The sequence below is a fragment of the Silurus aristotelis genome (assembly GCF_946808225.1).
Source record: "Silurus aristotelis genome assembly, chromosome: 9".
Lineage (NCBI taxonomy): Eukaryota > Metazoa > Chordata > Actinopteri > Siluriformes > Siluridae > Silurus > Silurus aristotelis.
Genome location: NC_139582.1, coordinates 8,112,536 through 8,137,539, shown reverse-complemented (window position 1 = coordinate 8,137,539; position 25,004 = coordinate 8,112,536). Strand labels below are relative to the sequence as shown.

Genomic DNA, 25,004 nt, shown 5'->3' with positions numbered 1-25,004 from the left:
CAAATTTCAGTTGCTCAGAAATCTGATTTCAGATTAGAACAAGAAACATCTGAGCAACATAGAAGAATCAATAGAATGTAAGAAGAAGCAAGACAGAGCATGAAAATGCTTGCAATGTCAATATAATCATTAGCCAAGTTCTTGTCAAATTCTCATTATTATAAACTCCAGTGACTTATTTAAAGCGGAACTGGAGCTTTAACACTCCAGTATTATGGTTTTTGTGATTTTTATTTTTCCTCAATTATAGGAAAATTTTTAGAGCAACTTATTCAACAGGTGATGTAATAAATTCTCTCTGGCTACTCCAGGACCTTTTAAATATATTGTAATTTAAGTTAAATAAATAAAGTAAAACGGGTAGTTGTGTCTTTGAGTGCAGGTGACCAAAAAAGCGATACACAGCTAGTTAGCTTTAGCTCAGCCGGCTCCTAAAATGAGGGTGGTTAAATGAAAACCTTGTTATTTTGTTTTATTTAGGGGTTTTTCATTTTTTTATAGCAAATTGCCATCAAAGGTTGATCTAGTTTAAAGCAGACAGGACAATGGAACAGTGAACCAATAGTAAATGTATTAATTATTGCAACTTTAAAAAAGGTTAAACCACTTCCAATATATTGCATTTTAATGTCTTTGTTTGATTTACCGTCATACAAATGATGATGATGGAGCCTGAATAGCTGAAATATGAATATGATTTACAACCTTAGAACTTCCCTTCAACCACAGTGACACATAACAACTACTAAGAGCAGGGGTTTGAGTTTACACAGATTCTGACTGAATTATCCAGATGTTATTTTTCAGAAGTATGGTAGATGGTAGGTTCAAAAAAATTGACAAAGTGTTTCTTTTTGATTAAATCACTATAACCCAACAAATTGTTTTGAGCTATAAAGTCATTACAGCCTTTTCTTAGCTTCAAATCCTTGCTTCCTGCTCTTCGAGTACTCAGTATGTATTAGTATTTATTCCGCTAAATGTTGTGTCCGGGTGTTACTAATAATAAAATTATAAAAGTAGAAAAATATTAAATGGAAGATTTTTGATTAGTTGTACTTTTAAAATTATAATATATATATATATATATTCTACCAAAGTGTACCTAAAGTTACATAATGCCAGACTGACAACATGCACTTTCCCTGAAAATTACCTACTAAATTACCAACTGCATTACAGGAAATCTCAGGAGCCCCTTCAAACTAAAGAAAGAAAAAAAAAAAAAAAAACCCTGTGCGTCCATTGCCCTTCCATGTTACATGAATGAGGGCAAGTCATGAGATCCACTCCCACTTCCTGCCCAAAGCCAAGATTTCTAACCAGGAAAGTGTGAGCATAAGTGTGTAAGTCTGTGTGTGCGAGTATATTTTATAAGTATCAGAAGTACCATGACCATTATGATCCCTTTTGGTCCATTTCTCAGCTTTGTTACTTAACCCTATAAAGCCTTGTCCTTTCCTAAACGATTTATACACAAGGGGTAACAAAAAAATCACAGTGTAAAAGAAAACTGTGAAGCAGCAAAGTAGGGGGGAAGCAAAAGCACCAGAAGTGGAGAATGAACAAAACTGCCAGACAGAGAGAAAAAAAAAAAAAAGAAGTCATGCTTCCACCCAAGTTATCATGGCACGCTGTATTACGTAGTGTGACGGATTTTGAACACAGTTTTTACAGTCACACTTTACACAAGTATAAATGAATTAATCTTATGTGGATGCATTTTTAAACAGGAAAAGCAATCGGTTACAATGGCAACGCATATAAAGTAAACAGTAACAAATTCTCCTTTAAGTAGAAACATGACACAATTTCCTGTGAATCATGTTAGTGGATGAGTATTTAGCAATAAGTAATGGGATAGATACAAAAAAGGAAACACAATAATAAAAATAATGACTTTAAACGCTTCAATCTTTATGTAAATGTGTAGTTTTAAACACATCTGCATGTAACTCAGCTAAACCAAAAATATAGATACTCTATATTATAGGTGCTTATTTGTTAAAATTATATTTACAACTGATGTAATAGGACATCATACAGGCAGAGGCACCCTCTTTTATTTACAGAATGTAAACATTCTGTATGTTCTTAAGGTTTTGACTTGTTTGTTTTAATCGATTTTGGCAGCTACGTTAAAATGCAGTTTGTGAATACTTACGCCAAGTCATCATAGAACTGCTCCAGTTCATCCTTCTGCTCTGCTAGTGAGGATTCCAGATCCAGGTAATTTCCATTAGAGGCCACCTGCAGTGCACACTCTTCTAACTGTGGAGAAAAGAGGTGTCAAAGCCATACATGTGCACAGAGACAGTATATACACACACTCGCACACACACGTGCACACACACACACTTCATGATTTCCTATATTTTGCCTCATTCATCTCTTGCATCAATTCAATGTTACTAAATCGATCATTATGCCACCTTACTTATTTTTACTGTTTTTCCAAACAGTAAAAATGTTCCAACATTCCCAAAACATTACACAAAAATCATTTCAATAATCACTTAATAGAATGTCAGCTATTCTGCACCCACATGCATTCCCAAAGTTAAGCTATAATAATCTTAACCAGGAAGGATGGAAACTCTTCCTGGGTATCATTATCCAGTCCAAACAGTAGCTGAAAGGACAGAGAGGAGATTCCTTAGTCTTATCTTGCTGCATTTCCCATGCTGTACGGTGACACAGCCACGTTCACTGTAATAATGAGGATGATTGAAGCTGTTCCTGCTGCCCTTATCTGCTGCTTACAGATCCCACCCTTTCCTCAACGCTTAAGTCCATCCAGTCCATACACACAAACACACAAACACACATATACACAAACACAAGCCCCAGAAAAATTTACACCTTTTGTAGACCTCAAATGACTGAGATCCATATGCTCTTGAAGGGGAAACTTGTAATGTTTTACTCAAACACACAGTCATTTTTTAAATACTAACTCTTGTGTAATGCTTTGGCGTAATGCTTGGAGTACTGGTATAAACAGCTGCACACTATTTTTAAGGATTCAGGAAAAGCTTTCTTCAGTCAGTGTCTTTTTCAGGGATTATTCGCCATGTACGTAAAATGACAATCTAAATGAACTTCACTACACTGAAGAGGTACCAAGTGCACATCATTTGCACCTTTGGTATGTATCTGTCTCTTAGAATAACGTATACACAAACATACATCACAATTATAATTTAGTATAGAGCTATACAAACCTTTTCAAAGTGAACAATACATACTAAAGGACCATCACAGTAACATACTGACACTTCTGAGTGTATAAGTAATAATTGTAAAAATGTGCATACTTTTCCAGTTCAATGGCTTTACCAGATCAAGAAGCAAAATATTGACATTGCTTATATGATGCCAAAACAAAACAAGGTAAATTATTTATTTACAACCCTCAGGACAGAATATGATGCATGGGAAGAAAATGTTTACATGTTGAGCCATGATCAAAGAAAATGAGATCTAAAAGAGATCTAAAACCTTTAGGCCAAAACCTAAAAGTTTTGGCACCCCAAAAGAAATGAGGCCTCCTCATATACAGTCATACACCTTTTAATTAGTATCAATAAGATCCGGATTGGGCATTAGAAGAATCCAGTTCAAAACACTTTGCAGATGTGAATTTATGTCTATGTGTAGAAGTGTAAAAATAGTACCCACAACTTTGAACAAGTATACAGAATAGCTGAACACACGTTTTTTTTCTAAGGCTTCACCTGTAAGAAAAGGTAAAGTGGTGAGAAAGCGAGTAAAGGGGGAAAGTCAGGTTTACCTTCAGAGGAGCGTTGAGATGTTTGTGAACGCCGGCGATTTGCAAGTTTAGCGGCACGAGTTCGTTGAAGTCGTACTGAGGAGGTCTCCGAGGCTCGGGGAAATTCGTACACACGAACGGATCTGTGTCCTCAAGAAACTGAACTCGACACGTTATAAACGCCATGTCTGAGGCTTGCAGAAGCGAGGTACAGGTGAAGGTACAGGTACATGTAGAGTAAACCGGCTCGGCTTTCTGTCGAACACCGAGTCCCACGATCACAACGCGGAATTACAGCTCCATCAACGCCCAGAACTGCTCGCAGGAGCAGCCGCCAGCCTTCCAGTGAAACTCCAGCTTATGACACTGAGACACACTGAGACAGACGCACACTAACACACACACACATATAAGGGACGACATACGAGGTCACAATATATCGAAACAGCGCCGCCCTTCCGTCTCATTAAAGTGCCAGCACTCCTCGGTTTCAGTAGCAAAAAAAAAGAAAATCTCAGTTCCTTTCAGCTCTTACGTACAACACGTGCTATTATTTATAGACACAACCTTTACAGTGGTGTCCTTAGATATCCTGGGTTTCAGATTCATTAAATGTGGAATAAACACGAACTGAGGGTCTCACCATGATCAAACGGGGGCGCTGCTTCAATTCAGTGGCCTGCTTACCATGTGCAGATGCTTATCATACAGGTGCACATTGTAGGTATGAAGTTACCTGCTGTATCTCACAGGTTCCCCGCCCTGATCATGAAAATCCAATGTCTTATTTACTTCTTTTCAATGAGAAACCATTTACTGCTGCTGAACAAGTCTAGAAATGCATGATGTGGAGGGTGAAACTCAAGAACTCAACATGAATTTGGACTATAATTGATATAAAAAAATATATATTTCACAATGGCTTAATGATACAATTGCCACGAACAGTTTTGCACTCAAGCAAACAGATGATAACCTCAACAATGATGGGACTCAAATACATGGATTATCAATTACCACCCAGATGAGCCTGGGTTCTCTAAAGTTTTCTTCCCCATAACATCTCACTGCTGCCACCTGGCAAATTTATGATGTTAAAATTAATATTTGTAATAATATTTCTGTAAAGCTGTTTGCACCATACAAAACAGTTGAACTAATCTACTGTAACAAAGCTGATTAGTTAAATCTGGCAGATTAAACAAAAGGACCGCTAGAAACCAGGGACATTAAATATTCATACTAGCCAAATAGACACTAAAACATGGGGAAAAAATTAAAACAGAAGCAGGCCTTCCTGCTATAATAAACATATACGGTAATGTTCACTGAACAGGATGTAAGAGGGGAAAACACTGACAACAAAGATTTGCGGATTTCAGAAACTTTTTTATCCTCAGTGTTGTGGACCCGAAGCTTATCAACCAGTCCACCTACTGGCAATTTTTGGGTGGTAGAAGAAAACCAGTAAAACCTAAGAAAAAAGCTGTACAGAGACAAACATGCAAGACCTTGCACAGACCCACAGGGGTAGAAGGAGGGTCCCTGGAATCAGGCAGTGACAACTCTGCTGTTACACCATGAAACCCTCCATACAAAAATCGACCTGTTTTATATGTACATAAAAAAGAGGACAGGCTAAAAAGATTGAGTCATTCTGCAAGTTAGCGTATAGTTAAAAAAACAAAACAAAAAAAAAAACAGGTTACATACATAGAAATATGCAATAAATTGAATTAAAACTATGTGTATCCATACTTAATCCTACATGATAAAATCAGCAACAGTTTGGGACCAATTATTTCTTCACAACAATATACTGGTATATACATTTCCTTGTCTATACATCACTCAAAAGACATTTAATTTTTAATTTGCTTATTTATTTTGATGTCCATTTTTCCATAAATTACCAATGTAGCTAAAGTTGAAAAATATAAAACAGTATTCGTATATAATTCATTTTGTAAACAACCATCAGGATCATTGACAATGCTGGCACTATAATTTGAGTTTGTTTTTTTGCCTCTTTTTAATAAAAAGAAAAAAAAAATTCTTGACCATTCATTTTTTATTTTTTTACAACCAATTATTACAGTAGAGTTTGAGAAATTATACCCGTTATCATTATGCTGGTTAATTCAGTCATTTTATTGGTAATTGCAAATACTGCTTTGGAAAGAAAAATCTGCCCGTTATAATATAATCGAGGATGATTAATATTTCACATACATACTTATGTTCTATAACTATTAATAATGTTGCTGCTCAATAAATACCCTTCAAATACCATAGAAAAGCCTTCAAAAGAGTAGAAAAAGACCTTCCTGTGTTTATTAGCTTTAAAACAAAGCTCAGAGCTTATCAGAGTCAACATATTCCTGTTTCCATAGCACTTTTAAAATATTGCTCCAACACATCATCCCTTTTCTATCATGTACATAAGACTACAGACACTGCCATAGCACCATGACATGTGACTTCTGAAATTCTTGCTGTTTTTATATCCAACAACCACCACAGGACAAAAAAGGAGAGCAGACACTATGGGCGGATTGATGCAGCACTCCCAGAATTCTCAGCTTCCGTTCTGGGTTGACTGAAGGTACTCGTTGTACAGCTTTTCCTGAGCTTCGTAAAGCTTGCGAAGCTTTTTGGCTTGTCCTTTGCTAAGCTCCTTCCCTTCTGCATCATGTGTAGGGAAACCCTGTACATTAAAATATAGATAGAGACAGCATAAGGAATTTTAGACATGATGGATTTCCAAATAGGCAACAAAAAGAGGATTTTCATAGGTTACCGTGTCATCAAAGTTGGAGTACTTGTCCTTTTCTGAGCGGAACATCTCACTAGGTGGCATCTTCATCTTTGCCAGTTTAGCCATCTATACAAGAGAAGGAGTTAATACCAAAACTATCTATTTATTACACAAGTCATTGATTCAAACTGAAGTGGATAATTCAATATGGGTATTACATTAAAGCTTAAATGAAAAATTATAAATATATTCTAATTTTTGTAATAGAGATAAAATACCCAAATATTTAGGACATAGGTAATGTACTAGCTGGGGTAAAATTTCCTCCCAACCATTTTTAAAATAAATGATATCTTTGAACAGGACAAACAAAAGTACAAGGCAATGTCAACAAAAAAATATTTTGAAAAGAAGGTTGTATATAATCCTCTCTGACTCCAGACATGATTGAACAGAGTTAGAACACAAAACAAAAATGTAATGAAGAAGCTCCATTAACGGCTTTTGAGTCATTAAAAAATAATGTTCTAGGTATGTGTCAACAGGAAAATGATTCAAAAGATTCAAACTGGCATGTTGTTTGTTTTTAACATGTTCACTTTGACGATTCGTAAAAGAATTCTGCACTTAAAGCAAAGCTAAGGAGAAAATGTTATCATCTAAATTTGAACATTTTCTGAAATATCAGTCTGTGAGAAATCAGCTCTTTTAACCTCTTGTTCCTGTTTCTTTCTGGCTGCCTCTTCTTTCTTTTTTCTCTTCTCCTCCTCCAGCTTAAAAAAGAAACAAAATATATTAGCGTTATTTTTAAACAAGATAAAATCAAACATACATAATGCACAATAGCATTCAATAAATGTTATATATTTGAAAGGGATTTATGGTATGTAATTTAAGCCTAGCTTGACAAAAAGTGCAACCGGAGACAGTCATACACACTCGCTCATGTGAGCAATCATCAATTTTTCATGAACCCAGCATTTTTTTCTTTTGCGGTCTAGGATGTCCAGCTACACACTTAATGTAAATAGCATTAAATGTAATCATGCAAAATATATTAAATAATACAATATGTACAATATCATTAGTTATACATTAGTAGTGAACATGCAGAGACATAGGTAAATTGATGGCTACACAAATGGTAATTACCTTCTTCTTTTCCTCCTTCTCTTTGAGTAGAGTCTCTCTGTCCACTAACTTCACCACAGTGGAGAGTCCTTCACAAATTAGACCAAAACAGAAGCATCAGCATAGACATTAGAAAAAATACAGAAACAGCTGCTCTGTCAAACTATGGCATTGTGTACACTTTATGTCTAAATGTATGTGCACACCTGATCATCATACCCATATACAGTATGTTTAAACATAATTCCAAATTAACCCCCTTTCTCTGTTATAACATGGAGTTTCTGGCCAAACACCGACCATGCATAACATTATGACATTATAAAATTATGACTGGTGAGTAAATAACTCTGATTATCTCTTCATCATGGCACCTGTTAGTGGGTGGGATACATTAGGCAAAAAGTGAATTTGTCCATTGACCATTTTGTCCATTTATCCATTAAGAATTTTGTCCTCAAAATTGGTGTTTTAGAAAAAGGAAAAATGGGCAAGAGTAAAGATTTGAGAGTTTGACAAGGGCCAAATTGTTATGGCTAGATGACTGGGGCAGAGCATCTACAAAACTGGAGCTCTTGTGTGCTGTTTCTGGTCTGCAGTGGTCAGTATCTATCAAAAGCGGCCCAAGGAAGGAACTGTGGTGAACCGGCAAAAGAATCATGGGTGGCTGAGGCTTATTGTGGGGAGAGAAGGCTGGCCCGATCCAACAGATGAGCTACTGTAGCTCAAATTGCTAAAGAAGTTAATGCTGTAATGCACTACGTGCAATGAATGAGGGTTTGGACCCAATATTCAATATTAAATGAATGTTGCCTACCAAATACTGAGCTAAAAAAAACTGTCAACTGAAACTGTCTGTCTACAAAACTGGCAATATCCAGCATCACGTCTGGAAGTAGTACAGATGCTTTACTAGCTTTATTTTGCCTTAACACTTTCCTACAAATTCTCAAATCTGAATGTCAGAAGGTATTAAGGACTTTTTGAATAATAGCTATTGTAAAGATTTTCTGGCTGCAAGGTGAACTTGCAATTTCCTAATATGTGCAGCACAAAAAGCAGCATTTTTTGTATTATTCAACTTCAATAGAGAACAATGAGAAGCTGGGTAGATAATGACAGCTTATAGCTTAAAGTGTAAGAGGAAAAAAAATAGAGTAATTATCTAGGCTGGTTAAATTAACCCTTATTATACCACTCTGTCAATGAATATCATCCTACTAATAAACCCTAATTTTATACCTTCATGATCTTCTAATCGGACTCCAAGCTCGGGCAGGATGTCGTCTCTGACTGTGTCACACAGCTGCAGTACTCCTGTCACTAAAAATAAATAAATAAATAAAATATTATATATCAGAATAACTACTTTACATTAAAAATACTTAATGCTGCCCAGATATAACCAAGGAGAAAAATACCTTTTTGTTCCCTTGCAATTTTTCTGACTCCTTCCCTGAAGTCGGAAAGCACCTTTAAGTAGGGCATAACTGTACTCTCCAGCTAACAAGCACAAATGAAGCCATAGATTATATTAAAGTATAAAAAAAATATATACTACAAGTTGAAATCAGGGGCACATACTTTATTTTACAAATGGTTAAAAACTATGGAGCAAGCTGCTTTTTGCTTACATCAACATTTTGGTCATTTCTTGCAACAGGAAATCCAATGGGTTCTGTTCCCTCGATTGCCCCAAAAGTCTATAGAGGAAAAAAAAAAAAGCATAAACAACTTCAACTGTATTGAGATTTGTATGTTTTTCATCATCAGCATCTCATTGATTGTGTGATTTGACATAAAAATGAACGGTGTAACAGTGAGTAATGATTTCCAAACTGCTGTACTGTAACAGTTACTGTAGATTACAGTAAATGTGCACTAGTATAATATAATTGTGTTGACAATTGCAATTGGAATAAAACCCCAATTGCCAAAAGGTTGGGACACTGAGTAAAATGTAAAAAAATAAATAAATTATTAAATAATCTGAAAATCTCAAACCTATATTTTAGTCACAATAAAACATAAAAAACATACCAAACTCAGGAAATGAAAAATTTTAAGGGGGAAAAATATATGTAATAATTTTAAATGTGATGGCTGCAACGTGTCAAACGTTGGGAAGGGGCAAAAAATGTCAGAAAAAAATTTGTGTTATTAAATCGGAACAGTTGGAGAAACATTTTGCAATAATGAGGTTAATTGACAACAGGTAAGTAAGATGATTGGGTATAAATATTGTATCTTAGAGAAGGGAGAGTATCTCTAAGATACAAATAAATTAGTAAAGTAAGTAAACGTTGTAAAGATGGGCAGCGCTTCACCAATCTATGTTTGATTGTGAATAGAATATGGATCTCAAATTAAATTCTGTGAGATTCTAGATTCAAGATCTATTCAAGATTTGTAAATCATTGCATTCTGTTTTTATTTACATTTTACACAATGTCCCAACTTTTTTTGAAATTAGTAACGTTTGAATAAAAAAAAAAAATCATATATTTTTTTTTCCTTTTGCTATTTTTGCACCCTAGCAAGATGACAAAAATGATTATGAATCATGAAAGTACTGTATGCGTATTTCTCAGAAACACACAATGAGAACAATGTTAGGGATTAAACAGTCCTAGTTCACCACTGCTTTAGAAAACACACAGCATCCTGTAATTGTTATTAAAATGTACTACTTATTTAAAAAGTAGTGTTTTGATGCAATTTTTATTTTGAATACATGATTTGTATGCTTGTGTCTATATGTTTGCATTTCGTTATGCTGTAGATAAGACATAATCCATAAAGTCAAATATTGCTGTAAACACTAATCTTGTGAAAAACCCAGTGCTTAGTACAGACTCACCCTGAATATGTTAGTGAGGTAATGAGCAATGCTCTGGAGTAGCATCCGGTTAGGCAGCAGTTTGGCACTCTTTCTTGCAGCCATATAAGTGTTGCTCTGACCCACCAGAGCCCTCATCTCCTCCAGCGCTGTACGGGTGTCGATATTATCACACAGAGCTTCGTGAACACCTTCTTTTTTCTCATAGAATCTAGACACACAAAAGATCATCATGGAACCATGTTCACAGTTCAAAAGCCTGGATAAAAAACTACTTCAAAAACTCAGGTATCAGAAATTCTAGCACATTGTTTTAAAGTTGGGAACAACACCAACATTTGGTTCAGGTTAATCTCCTCTGCCTCCCATTTCTCAAACTGGCCTGTGATGTCAGTTGGAGTCCTCAGGATGTCCTTCACATTCAGGAAGAACTCCTATGAGTTAAAGAATTACATTCAACATTATAGCTCATTCCTTCGACTGTGTAATACAGGTCAGTCAATGATATACAATAAGATATAAGATAATACAACTAGAAGATATAAATATATAAAATATACTTATATAAATTATTACAATATCTCCAAAAATTTACATTTTCTTTTGAGGTTTGAAGTGTAACTACATTCAACAGCATGATCAGAGCATCACTACTTTTATTAATGAAGCTTTCCTGTAATTTGGTGTTTCATTAAACAACTTAATTATTAAGTAACAGAGAAAAGTATCTTTTTCTGAACATAAACCCAGACAAAAACATGAGGGAACATGTTGTTAAAAAAGAAGTGTTTAAAGACAGGTTGGTGTTATGTGGCTGAATGCACAGCCATGTTATTGTTATTACTGAGGATTTGCCTGATTTCCAATCATACAATACCCTGGCCTGTTTTTCCCTCTTATACCATAGCATTTCAGCAATAATTACATATTTTGGTTAAATAAAGAATGACATCACATTTATAGTGACAGTATTTAATGTTATGGAATTTGTGGGGGAAAAATTGGTTCATGTTTTTTTTGTTTGACTTTTTCCCATAATTATAACCAGTTAATATTCTACAAATATCTTTTTTCTTCTTTAGAAAACAATAAATCACATTGAAGAGAAATCAGAAGGTTCCTCTGTCCTGAATTCTCCAACAATGGAAACTGGCTACAAGCTGATAATGGGGACCCATCTGTAAATGTTCACAACACCTTTTGAGATTTGAAAATTTAACAACACTAGGATATAAAAATCTTCAACCCATAATGCTGTGCATTTTTTGTTTTCTTTGAGCCACATTCACTGTCTGTGAATGAGAAGTGTTCAAGTCCCTTTAATTGTAAAGATTTATTTGCTGTTGAGTTTTTATATTTCATATACAATATACCACTAACATACCTATATGTTTACATAAAAACAGAAGCGAGCTATTCTCTGCCAAAGTAAGATTATATGTGTGCAGTGCTGAGGACAGTAAATTTGCTCACGTTTATGAACTTCTCATACTGAATAGCAGACTCCATAGTGTTAGGAGAGTAATCTAGTGTGTCCTTCCATGAGTGCATGAGGAAAGCCAGACGCAGCTGCCTTGCTGTAAAAAGGCAGTAAACAGTTCACAGTAATTTTTTAAACAGCTCAGTTCTTTTGTACTTAATTTAATTTACATTTTACTGTCTCAAAAAAGCTTAAAACAGTCCTGGGACGCTAGACATTATGACCCACTTGTCAAAATAAACTTAGGCAGAACTAATACCTGTGTGTTTTGCGAGGGCATCTTTAATGGTGATAAAGTTCTTCAGAGACTTGGACATTTTGCACCCGGCAATTGTAAGGTGGCCCGTGTGCAAAAAATAGCGCACCCAATAGTCATTGTCAAAGTAGGCCTGGACACACAAACATCAAATCCAGCAGATCAGAAAATAGGGACTTTTTTCCATAGCATTCATTTATTCACAGCCACAGTGATTTAAAAATATGAATATGAACAATCTGTACCTCGGACTGCGCCAGTTCATTGTCATGATGAGGGAAACGCAAGTCAAATCCTCCTCCGTGAATGTCCATAGATGAGCCCAATATGGAGCCAGCCATGGCTGAACATTCGATGTGCCAACCAGGTCGTCCCTATTCAGACAAAGAATATAGTGACACAGCAGGACACAATAATAGCACAGCAAGAGCACTCAGTCTTAAGCTGTTATCAACTGTACAAGTAATGACACAAACTAGTTTAGAGAGAAACTAATGGTTTCCATGGCAAATGGATTTTCTACCAACTTGTTAAAAGCTAGACCAGTCACATTAACACCAACAGTGTTTACATTTCAGTGAAAAATCTGAATTTTGTCTAATAAAATACATTTAATTTAAACCAATTTTTGGCAAACCATAAAATAAAAAAAATTATATAAACTAAATATAAACTTGCCACAGTCACATCCCATGGAGGTAAAATGCAATAGCTTCCACTATGTTTTTCATTCCTCTATCTTTATACTACTGCTTTATGATCTGTAGCTGGGAAAAATGGGCATAAGGCATAAATACACCCCGGGTGGTATGCCATTCATAACTCTTGGCAATTTAGAGTCACCAATATATCTACTGCCATGTTTTTGGGAGGAAGCGGAGAGCCAGTACAGACAGTAATATGAAGCTCAGGATCAACCATGACCAAGTGAGACAGAAAAGCAGCCTGCTGCAACACCATGCCGCCCAAACAGAGTTTAACTTTATGCAAAATAAAGGCAAAGTGTTATGGCAAATGCTAATGATAGTGAGGGAGAATGCTGTGGTTTCACACATTCATTATGAGAATAGAAAAATTGTTCAACACAGCAATATATTCTAAAGCACATTTATCAACAGTGCAGTGTTAGTTTTTTGGTTTGTACAGAAGAAAGAAATCTGAAATGTCTCTGCTCACCTTCCCCCAAGGAGACTCCCAGGACGGTTCTCCAGGTTTAGAGGCCTTCCAAAGGGCAAAGTCATTCTGTGAACGCTTCTCACTCAGACGGTCTGCTGAGATACTCAAGTCTCCTACAAAGCAGAGATATGAATATCATTACAGTTTAGTAAGGTAGAACTACAAATTATATGCTATATATATACAGTGTGTATATATATATATATACACATACAGTATATATATATATACACATATACACACATATACACACATACACACACATACACACACATACACACACATACACACACATACACACACATACACACACATACACACACATACACACACACACACACACATACACACACATACACACACACACACACACACACACACACACACACATACACACACACACACACTTTCTCTAATGTGTACCTTCTCCCTCCTGCAGAGCCTTCTGGTCCCCTACTGCTTCTGGCACCAGTTTAGCATACGAATGCCCTGAACTACCATCAAATTTTGCAGTGTCGAAATACACTGAGCCATTAGACTCATAACTGCAATAAGAAGAATGAGAAGCTTTAGAATATAGTCTTAAAAAAAAATGCATCATTATAACTTATGGATACTAACCCATATCCATTGTCTACTATTTTCTTTACAAACTCGACGATCTCTGGAACGTATTCACTGACACGTGTGAGGACATCAGGCGAAAGAACCTGGTGTTACAAAAAGATAAGGTCAGTTCAATGTAGTGTCAATGTGTAGCACAATTCAGCTCAACATTAATTCTTTTTTTTTTTTTTTTTTTTTTACGTTTTTCTAAATAACTTTTTTTTCTTTTAACTACTGTGATACCGGAGCCTTAAAACTGTAAACATTTGCCTAAAAAATACTGTCAACATTTCCCTGAAGTTGAAACATCAGCTTTACTTACATTGAGGGCTTCCATGTCTTTGTGATACTCTCCCTCCCAGTATTTCGGTAACAAGGAGAATATTGAGTTTTCTGTTACTTGGCTGCCAAACTGGGAATCCAACCAATCTGACAAAAGGTCCTTGGCTTCTTCAAGTAAAACCTTATCAACCGGGACACAAATGCAAAAACAAAGAAAGCAAAGCTCATTGAGAATATTGAATAGATTAGGTTTACAAAACAATCGGCTGTAGTTCTGATCAAACTAGATCAGAATGTAATAATAAAATTTGAGTCAGTGTGATGGCTAAAGTATATAGACTGATCAGGCATAACATAATGGCATTATAACATTATGACCGATAAGAAGCAGGAAAAAATGGGCAAGCGTAAGGATTTAAGAGAGTTTAACAAGGGTCAAATTGTGACGGCTAGACCACTGGGTCAGAGCATCTCCAAAACTGCAGCTCTTGTGGGGTGTTTCTGTGCTGCAGTGCTCAGTATCTATCAAAAGTGTTTCAGGAAAGAAACAGTGGTGAACCGATGGCAGGGTCACGGGAGGCCGAAGCTCATTGATGCACGCGGCGAGTGAAGACTGGGCCGTGTGATCCGATCCAACAGACGAGTTAATGCTCGATGGATCAGTACTGTTTTAGCAGCAAAAGGAGGACCAACACAATATTAGGCAGGTGGTCATAATGTTATGCCTGATCAGTGCATTACATATAAGAAATATATTTTTTTCCAACCTCAGCCTGGCTCTGAACAGCAGCATCCTCAGCTCCGCTCTTCATCGACCCCTGTAGTGGAGTCAGCGCAGCAGTCACTGCTGCATCCAGCCTCTCCAACATCTGCTTTTTATCTGGGTCTGTGGTTTCGGCAAGCTTGACTTTAAAGGGCTAAAACAACACATGAAAAACACAACTTGACAATTTAACACTAAACATATACCATAACATTTTCCAAAAAGCTGATCATCAGAGAACTGTCCTATCTGAAGTAGGAACCGCTGTGGGTGTTTTTACGCTTGTGTTTTATTTGTTTTTGTTTGTTTGTTTTGTCAAGTGTGAAAGCTCTTTTCAAACACAGATGCAGTTCACAACACATCTCTGGTCAGTTAGAAACTTCGATTTTGGCAGCACGGAATAATTCATCTGGTCATTCTACTTCCTATTTTCTGTTTTAATATGACAAGGAAGAGCACTTTTTTCACAGTGGACGCATTAAGCAACAAGTGATTCAAAATGATAATAAAATGATGATAAAACATTTTTTTACTTCCCAAATAATTGCATTGTGCTGTACATCAACATTAATTTACCATTGAATAATATATAAGAAATAATCTGAAATATTCAGATATAGTTAGCAATTCTATTATCATAATATTTAAATGTTCTGTTTTAACTTCTGTTATTAATCTCTTTGAAAAACCAACCTCACCGGAACAGTTTAATAAACAGATTTATGCATCAGCAATAAAAAGCCCAAAGAAATAAAAACACGACATGTGAATCTGATTTGCACAAACATACTTCCAAGGCTTTATGAAATGAAAATAAATAAGCCGGTATCTCTCACCTCTCTAGCTGTTAACACATCCTGCAGGATCTGGTGGGCTTTAGGTTTTTTGGCTCTGTACTGCTCCAGCAGGTGATTCTGTCTGGCTCGTTTAATGATCTGAAACACAGCAGAATGTCATCACCCATCATCAGCAAAACATAAGCCAAAAGGTGTAATCATCCTAAATATTAGAAGAGTCCATTTACACTGAGAAATGTCAAAAGACCTGTTTCTGTTTATTGAATTGTAAAAAGATTCATAATAGATTTAAAATGTTTAAAAAATAAAAGTGTTTACATTCCTAAATGATGTGTGGTGTGTTGAAAATATTCAATAATGCAAAGTGGAAATGACAATTTACTGTTACAAAGCTGATTTTCCGACAACAGCATGTCCTGCTGTTACTTTATTCCTCTTAACACAGTAATCTGCCAATGTTTACAATTTCATTTCATAAATTTACAAGTGACTTCTATAGATATGAATTCATTGTTAGGGAACAATTGCAAATCATTGATGTATACTATCACTTATGGGTATTGTATTATAGCTTCAAAAAAAGCTGTTGCCTTATTTTCTTGTAAAAAAAAAAAAAAAAAAAAAAGCAACAACATCCTCCATCTTGAGATCTTTTTTCGGTTTGCTGACATTTACAGAAAATCATTATCAGGTTGTTGATGATGTTCTGCTTTGTCAATAAAATGTATTGTAACCTCTTCCTTGTGTGATGGACAGTATAAATGTAATGTGGTGTATAAATGCATATGTAATAAATACGTAAAACGATTTATTTATTTGTTTATTATTTATTAATTTGTTCACTATACAAATTCCTAGCAGTCTTACTTTGTCGTCAATGTCGGTGATGTTCATGCAGTAGAAGACGTCGTATTTGAAATAGCCCATCAATACTCTTCTTAGGATGTCGAATGAAATATACGACCTGGAAGGGCAGGGATTACACAAATACTGTGTGTAGAAACGTTCGAGACAAAACAGCTAACGAAGAAAGAGACAGAACGTCGAACATGGCTCGTTCTCAAACATACTAATCCTTTCACTGTGTATTTTTCAAAATGTGGGATAGAGGTATTGGCATTATTTGTATCCCCCCTCCATAAAGAAAAATAAATGTAAGATCATATGAAGACTATGAAGACATTGGAAAATGGAAACACAAACATGTGTAATGTTGCAACTCATCTGGCACTTTTAATAACACAAAGAGAATTAAAGGTTGCTAAGTACTGCTTGGCTGAATGTTTTAGCTTTGTCTCTATAGACTCATCACAAAATGCAAAACACAGGCTGTTCCAGATACGCAGTGTGAGCGATTGTGGGAAACACACAAGCTATAGAGTGTGTTACCTGGCATGACCCATGTGGGAAGCGTCATAGACCGTGGGGCCACAGCAGTACCACAAAACCCTTTTCCCATGCTGAGGGACAAACAGCTCCTAGAACATAACAGAACAACCAAACATAATTTGTTAGAACCGTTATTAGCACCAATAAATGTACAGATGTATGTATGCATGTATGCATGTATATACATACATGCATACATACATACACAGTGGGACCTCGATACTCAGGACCTTGACATTTGCAATCTCGATAGTTCGCGACTTTTCATTTGGAACCGTACTGAGAATTCTGATAGTTCGCGAGATGCCGCGAGTGGCTCAAAAGTTCAGAGTAACAATTCAAAATAGAGTTTGTACTAATAAATTACATGAAAACGTTCGAAAAATTATTTTATTATTGTATTATTCATTTAAAGTAGTAAATAAAACATTTATGACAAGTAATTCACTATTTTTGTTGAGTTTACAGTATAGTACATGTACAATTCCCCTTTAAAAAGGAACCATCAAAAAGAGAGTCAAAACATTGCGATTTCTTGTTACTCCCAAGGGGTCATAGAAAGTAGAAAAAAAAGCCTCTAGATTTGTCAGGAAGACTTCAAGTGAGAATCACAAGCTTGCAAGCATAATGAAGTGTTTCATCAGATAAGGAAGTGAATTTCACTCACTTACAATCGTCACCAGCGCAAGCCTTCTAAACTCTACCTCACCCAGAGCAACACCAATACACCAGTCACACCCAACTATCTCCTACACGTTATACATGCATGACGCTCAGTCCCTCTCTACTCAAAAAAAGCCTCTAGATTTGTGGTAACAGTTCGGAAAGATCTGTTCCAGCATGGCAATGCCCCTATGCACAAAGTGAACTCCTTGAAGATCTGGCTTACATGCTCTAGAGAGGAAGATCTTGAGTGGCCTGCTATAGAGCTCTGATTTCATCCCTACTGACTGTAACCCAGGTCTCCTCACCTACATCAATATCTGTCTTTTGTAATACCCTTGTGGCTGAACAAAAATGTCCATAAGCACATTCCAGAACCTAGTGGAACATTTTCCCAGAAGAGTGGAGGAAATTATAGGAGCAAATTGGGACTAAATGTAGAATGCAATGTTTATAAATAACATACCATACTTATGACCAGGTGACCCAATATAGTGTGTAATATATATATATACACACACACACAGTACAGACCAAAGGTTTGGACACACCTTCTCATTCAAAGAGTTTTCTTTATTTTCATGACTATGAAAATTGTAGAGTCACACTGAAGGCATCAATGGCTATTTGACCAAGAAGGAGAGTGATGGGGTGCTGCGCCAGATGACCTCCACAGTCACCGGACCTGAACCCAATCGAGATGGTTTAGCGGTGAGCTGGACCGCAGAGTGAAGGCAAAAGGGCCAACAAGTGCCAAGCATCTCTCGGGGAACTCCTTCAAGACTGTTGGAAGACCATTTCAGGTGACTACCTCTTGAATAGACCATACACCAACAGCTTCAAACTTCAGGCCCATAACATGGTGGATGCACCATATGTTGGATGTTTAAGAGAAATAAAGTCACGATTGCGAGGGGAAAAAAGTCCCAATTTCACTTACATTCCTACCCAAGGAGTTGTGGTTTAACTGTAATTAAAATAAACACGCACCTTGGTTCGAGTCAAGCTGTTGTAAAGTCGAAGTTTTGGGATCTCAGTTCCATCTGGTGGAGACCAGGAAGGCTGCACCCTCTTTCCTTTTGCTGAAAGACAAGATGCATCATGAATTAATGAAAATAATTCATGTACATGTGTATTTTGATCAATGTAGATAAATAACCTGGTCAGGTAGGAATGCGTGGCCAGGACAGGATTCATGTGATTATGATGAAGGGTTAGAGTGACAGGAAATTAAATAAATCATGGTACAAAAAGGGTGCAGTTGTTGACAGGAAGACTTCAAGTGAGAATCACAAGCTTGCAAGCATAATGAAGTGTTTCATCAGATAAGGAAGCGAATTTCAATCACTTACAATCGTCACCAGCGCAAGCCTTCTAAACTCTACCTCACCCAGAGCAACACCAATACACCAGTCACACCCAACTATCTCCTACACGTTATACATGCATGACGCTCAGTCCCTCTCTACTCACTGGTATCTGAGGCTTGGCCGTCGGTTTGAGGCTGCAGTGTGGCTATGTGCCTGTACCAGCGCAGAGCGTGTACGTGGTGCGACGATGGAGGTGAACCGCGAAAAAGCGTGAATGCATCAGCGTCCACCTGCGAGGGCTCGTAGCCTGCCAGGTAACTGCGGCTGCTCAGGTACTCGTTTAGAGCTTTGGCCCTGCAGCCGTCATCGCTTATGCGCAGCAAGAAGCCATAATCAAAGGCTGGGAAGAGAAGAGGATGACACACATACACACACAAAAAACTCTCAATGGCTTTGAGACAAACAGTGCCGAAGAGTACAATGTTGAACGAGCTGAAACACCAACACACGGCTGATATGCTGTCAGGACTTCATAAGGATGACAAACGAACGCACAGATACTGGTACAATTACTATTTGAGGATGCGTTTCACTAAACAAGGTTTATTTTGCTGGATTTATGTCTGGAATTTTGTATTTAATTGTATGTATTGATTAGATTGATGTTATCAGTGTTCACACCAGCCATACATTTCATTTTCAGGTAACTAATCCCAAATGGACAAGTGAGAAAGATAACCGTTTATACCTGGCATTATCCAGCGTCTGAAATGCACCTTGATAGACCACTACCAGATACTGACCTTTCAGTCTTGCAGAATCGCTGGTCAATAATTCGAAGTGAACAGAACATGCATTGCTACTCCATAGCCAAAGGTATGTGGACACCAGACCTTTACAAAAATTCTGAAAACTGTTTCTACAAAACTGGAAGCCCACAGTTGCCTAAAATGTACAATTTTCCCTTCACTGGAAGGCAGAGGCCCAAACCTGGAACAGGCCCAAACCTGGAACAGAGCCCTGACCTCAACCCCAATGAACCCCTTTAGAATGGAACACTGACTGAACCCCAGATCTCACTAATGCTCATACAGCTGAAAGCTCAGAATTTCACACATCTTCACTACAAAACCTTGCACAAAGCCTAGAAATAGAGTGTAGATAGTTAGAATAATAAAAGAGGGTGAGGGAGGTATGGGGTTAAATATGAAATTGCAACAAGCAAATGATAGTCTCTAAAAATTGTATTTAACCTGTTGTTTCATCTTTGAGACCTTTCTAACTGCTCTGCTTCATATATTCAATCATCACATACATAAAAACTGTATATTATTATTGTGTAACATTTAAGATGGTTAATGCACCATAATGTGCAGCTTTCAGATTTTCATCTGACTGCACTTTTTTACCCTAATTCTTATTGTGATTTTTATTTTATCTCCTTATTAATATTATTCTACACCCAGTTGCTTGTATTTTTTTTTAAGGTCTGTAAAGTGGCTGCTGTAGAACCCAGCCATTATGGATGCACAAGCCAGTGCACTCTTAGTGCCGGTCCCAAGCCCGGGTAAATGGGGAGGGTTGCGTTAGGAAGGGCATCCAGCGTAAAACGTGCCAAATCAAATATGCGGATCACAAATGAGAATTTCATACCGGATCGGTCGAGGCCCGGGTTAACAACGACCGCCACAGGTATCGTTAGCCGACAGGGTACCGGTGGAAATTGGGCTACTGTTGGCCGAAGGAGGAGGAGGAGAGGAGGAAGATGTCTACAGAGACGGCAGGAAAAGGAGCAGTGTAGAAGAGTGGAGGTTCGGGTTGGTACTTTAAATGTTGGTACTATGACGGGTAAAGGGAGAGAGGTAGCTGATATGATGGAGAGGAGAAAGGTAGATCTGTTGTGTGTTTGGGAGACCAAGTGGAAAGGGAGTAAGGCCAGGAACATTGGAGGTGGGTTTAAACTGCTTTATCATGATGTGGATGGAAAGAGAAATGGTGTAGGGGTGATTATGAAGGAAGAGTACAGTAAGAGTGTAGTGGAGGTGAAGAGAGTTTCTGATAGGGTGATGATCGTGACGGTGGAAGTTGAAGGGATGATGATAAATGTCATCAGTGCCTATGCTCCCCAAGTTGGCTGTGAGATGGAGGAGAAGGAAAAATTCTGGAGTGAATTAGATCAAGTGGTTGATGGTGTACCTAGGAAAGAACGATTGGTGATTGGGCAGACTTTAATGGGCATGTAGGTGAAGGAAACAGAGGTGATGAGGAGGTGATGGGTAGGTATGGTTTTAAGAGTGATGAGAAAAGTAGGCAGGGGTACAAGGAGATGCGGCAGCAGGTAAAGAGGGATGTGGCGAAAGCCAAGGAAAAGGCATATGAGGAGCTGTATGAGAGGTTGGACACTAAGGAAGAAGAAAAGGATTTATACCGATTGGCCAGGCAGAGGGACCGAGCTGGGAAGGATGTACTGCAAGTTAGAGCAGTAAAGGATGGAGAGGGAAATGTGTTGACTAGTGAGGAGAGTGTGTTGAGAAGGTGGAGGGAGTTTTTTGAGCAGCTGATGAATGAGGAAAATCAGAGAGAGAGAAGGTTGGACGATGTGCAGTTGGTGAAGCAGGATGTAGATAGGATTAGTAAGGAGGAAGTGAGAGCAGCGATTAAGAGGATGAAGAGTGGAAAGTCGGTTGGGCCAGATGACATACCGGTTGAAGCGTGGAGATGTTTAGGAAAGATGGCAGTGGAGTTTTTGACCAGGTTGTTTAACAGGATTTTGGAAGGTGAGAAGATGCCTGAGGAATGGAGAAGAAGTGTGCTGGTACCGATCTTCAAGCATAAAGGAGATGTGCAGTCTTGCAGTAACTACAGGGGAATTAAGTTGATCAGTCACACCATGAAGTTATGGGAAAGAGTAGTGGAAGCCAGGCTGAGAGAAGAGGTGACCATCTGTGAGCAACAGTATGGTTTCATGCCGAGGAAGAGCACCACAGATGCCTTATTTGCTTTGAGGATGTTGATGGAGAAGTATAGAGAAGGACAGAAGGAATTGCATTGTGTATTTGTGGATTTAGAGAAAGCGTACGACAGAGTGCCAAGAGAGGAGTTGTGGTATTGTATGAGGAAGTCAGGTGTGTCAGAGAAGTATGTAAAGGTGGTGCAGGACATGTATGAGGACAGTGTGACGGCAGTGAAGTGTGCAGTAGGTACGACAGACTGGTTCAGGGTGAAGGTTGGACTGCATCAAGGATCGGCCCTGAGCCCTTTCCTGTTTGCAGTGGTGATGGACAGGTTGACGGACGAGGTCAGACAGGAGTCTCCCTGGACTATGATGTTTGCGGATGATATTGTCATTTGTGGTGAGAGTAGGGAGCAGGTGGAGAAGAGCCTGGAGAGGTGGAGATATGCGTTGGAGAGAAGGGGAATGAGAGTCAGTAGGAGTAAGACAGAGTACATGTGTGTGAATGAGAGGGAGGGCAGTGGAGTGATGCGGTTGCAGGGAGAAGAGCTGGAAAAGGTGGAGGAGTTCAGGTACCTGGGGTCAACAGTGCAAAGTAACGGAGAGTGTGTTAGAGAAGTAAAGAAAAGAGTGCCGGCAGGGTGGAGTGGGTGGAGAAGAGTGACAGGAGTGATTTGTGATAGAAGAGTATCTGCAAGAATGAAAGGGAAAGTTTATAGGACTGTGGTGAGACCTGCGATGTTGTATGGATTAGAGACAGTGGCATTGAGTTAAAGACAGGAGATGGAGCTGGAGGTGGCAGAGCTGAAGATGTTAAGGTTTTCGTTGGGAGTGACGAGGATGGACAAAATTAGAAATTAGTTTATTAGAGGGACAGCGCATGTAGGATGTTTTGGTGACAAGGTGAGGGAGGCGAGATTGAGATGGTTTGGACATGTGCAAAGGAGGGACATGAATTATATTGGTAGAAGAATGCTGAGGATGAAGCCACCAGGAAGGAGGAAAAGAGGAAGGCCAAGGAGGAGGTTCATGGATGTGGTGAGGGAAGACATGCAGGTAGTTGGTGTGAAAGAGGCAGATGTAAAGAACAGGGTGGTATGGAGACGGATGATCCGCTGTGGCGACCCCTAATGGGAGCAGCCGAAAGAAGAAGAAGAAGAAGAAGAAGTGGCTGCTGTAGCAAAACAATCTATCTGCAAAGGTAAATGAACCTGCTATGATCTGTCACGAGCTACAATGATCTGTTACGATCTGCTATGATCTGTTACGATCTACTATGATCTGTTACGATCTACTATGATCTGTTACGATCTACTATGATCTGTTACGATCTACTATGATCTGTTACGATCTGCTATGATCTGTTACGATCTGATACATAATAATCATGAGATTGAGCTCAATCGTAGTGGTTCCGGCTGCGCCAATGTACTGGTTATAAAAATCACCGAGGATTCATGCCCAGATTATAACTAAACACAATTAACATTTACAAAGCAGAAGGATGTAGCCTTCAATAAACCTACACATATTTATCTGAGTGTTTTTAAGGTGTATTCGCTTTAATCAGGCAGATCCTCTCCAACAGCTGTGAACAGCCTTTTTCACAGCACAAATCGGACTTATCCCCGCGTTAAACTATGCTTACTGCTATTTCCATTCTCATGAATGTGTTAATTGTCGGTGTAACAGGCATTACCTTGGTCCGCTGCCATTTCTCTCGGTCCTGGGTATCTGATGCAACAATGAACGTGTGCGGAACATTCACCAGCGCCTCCAAAGCAACCAAATTTTTCTTCATACCCGTATTAAGACGAAACTCCGCCCCCTTAACCGGATTGGCTACTGAGATCCCATCTCTAGCAGCCCGTGGATTGGATGCTATGCTTGTGCGCTTATAAGTTATTCGTTGGTTCCAGGTCAGGGGCGGGTTTTATACAAATACGGGTGGAAAAGAAAAGATTGCAGGACGGAGAAACAGTGAAAACGCGTCCGGGTGGTGACTTTGATATGATGAAATATGGCGGAAAATTACCTTCATATATGAGCTGGAGAACAAATTTGTGTGGCTTCACAGGCACTAAAAACGAAACCATAAATAGTTTCAGGGTAAAATTAGAGGTTTTTTTTATTTTTTATTCAGAGGCATTAAAAAATGTACAGATCATGTATAAGAGCATACAGTCGAGTTTCAATTTCTTAATCAGGATCAGAAGCTTTTATTGCCAAGAATGTTTACACTTACAAAAGGAATTTGTTTTGGTGACAGAAGCTTTCAGTACACAGAGACGACAACAACACAGATAAATATATATATATATATATATATATATATATATATATATATATATATATATATATATATATATATATATATATATATCTTCTTCTTCTTCTTTCGGCTGCTCCCATTAGGGGTCGCCACAGCGGATCATCCGTCTCCATACCACCCTGTCCTCTATATCTGCCTCTTTTACACCAACTACCTGCATGTCTTCCCTCACCACATCCATGAACCTCCTCCTTGGCCTTCCTCTTTTCCTCCTACCTGGTGGCTCCATCTTCAGCATTTTTCTACCAATATAATTCATGTCCCTTCTCTGCACATGTCCAAACCATCTCAATCTCGCCTCCCTCACCTTGTCACCAAAACATCCTACATGTGCTGTCCCTCTAATAAACTCATTTCTAATCTTGTCCATCCTCGTCACTCCCAATGAAAACCTTAACATCTTCAGCTCTGCTACCTCCAGCTCCACCTCCTGTCTTTTACTCAATGCCACTGTCTCTAATCCATACAACATCGCAGGTCTCACCACAGTCCTATAA

General features: G+C 38.1%; 2 protein-coding genes across 5 annotated transcripts in view; both read right to left on the bottom strand.

The window, feature by feature from the left end:
• Positions 1–4,220, bottom strand: part of fhod1 (formin homology 2 domain containing 1) — a 54,563-nt gene extending 50,343 nt beyond the window's left edge. For all 3 annotated transcript variants that reach the window (XM_083550216.1, XM_083550217.1, XM_083550218.1), the window contains exons 1-2: positions 3,794–4,220; positions 2,165–2,271 (exon numbers count right to left, since the gene is read on the bottom strand). In XM_083550216.1, coding sequence (XP_083406342.1) covers positions 2,165–2,271; positions 3,794–3,958 — 272 coding nt within the window. In that variant the 5' untranslated portion in view covers positions 3,959–4,220. The remainder of the gene's footprint in view (positions 1–2,164; positions 2,272–3,793) is intronic.
• A 1,413-nt stretch (positions 4,221–5,633) lies between these two features.
• Positions 5,634–24,004, bottom strand: cars1 (cysteinyl-tRNA synthetase 1). Of its 2 annotated transcripts, XM_083550202.1 has the most exons (23): positions 23,875–24,004; positions 19,386–19,622; positions 18,903–18,994; positions 17,250–17,338; positions 16,728–16,824; positions 15,900–15,998; positions 15,068–15,217; positions 14,341–14,481; positions 14,034–14,122; positions 13,836–13,957; positions 13,413–13,525; positions 12,482–12,610; positions 12,240–12,369; positions 11,974–12,077; positions 10,837–10,934; positions 10,522–10,711; positions 9,296–9,364; positions 9,083–9,164; positions 8,904–8,984; positions 7,683–7,750; positions 7,244–7,303; positions 6,573–6,656; positions 5,634–6,479 (listed from the first exon to the last, which is right to left on the bottom strand). In XM_083550202.1, the coding sequence occupies exons 1-23, from the start codon at positions 23,888–23,890 to the stop codon at positions 6,351–6,353; spliced, it is 2,469 nt and encodes an 822-aa protein (XP_083406328.1). In that variant the 5' UTR covers positions 23,891–24,004; the 3' UTR covers positions 5,634–6,350. The 2 variants fall into 2 exon arrangements, with proteins under 2 accessions (XP_083406328.1, XP_083406329.1); XM_083550203.1 differs by lacking the exon at positions 19,386–19,622 and having other exon boundaries at positions 23,875–23,998.
• Between the last annotated feature and the right edge of the window lie 1,000 nt (positions 24,005–25,004).

Coding starts and splice junctions, on each gene's coding strand:
- cars1 (XM_083550202.1), bottom strand. Junction 15,999..16,727: donor TCACCGACATTGACGACAAA/GTAAGACTGCTA, acceptor GCTGTGTTTCAG/ATCATTAAACGAGCCAGACA. Junction 10,712..10,836: donor GAGATTAACCTGAACCAAAT/GTTGGTGTTGTT, acceptor TTGTGTGTCTAG/ATTCTATGAGAAAAAAGAAG.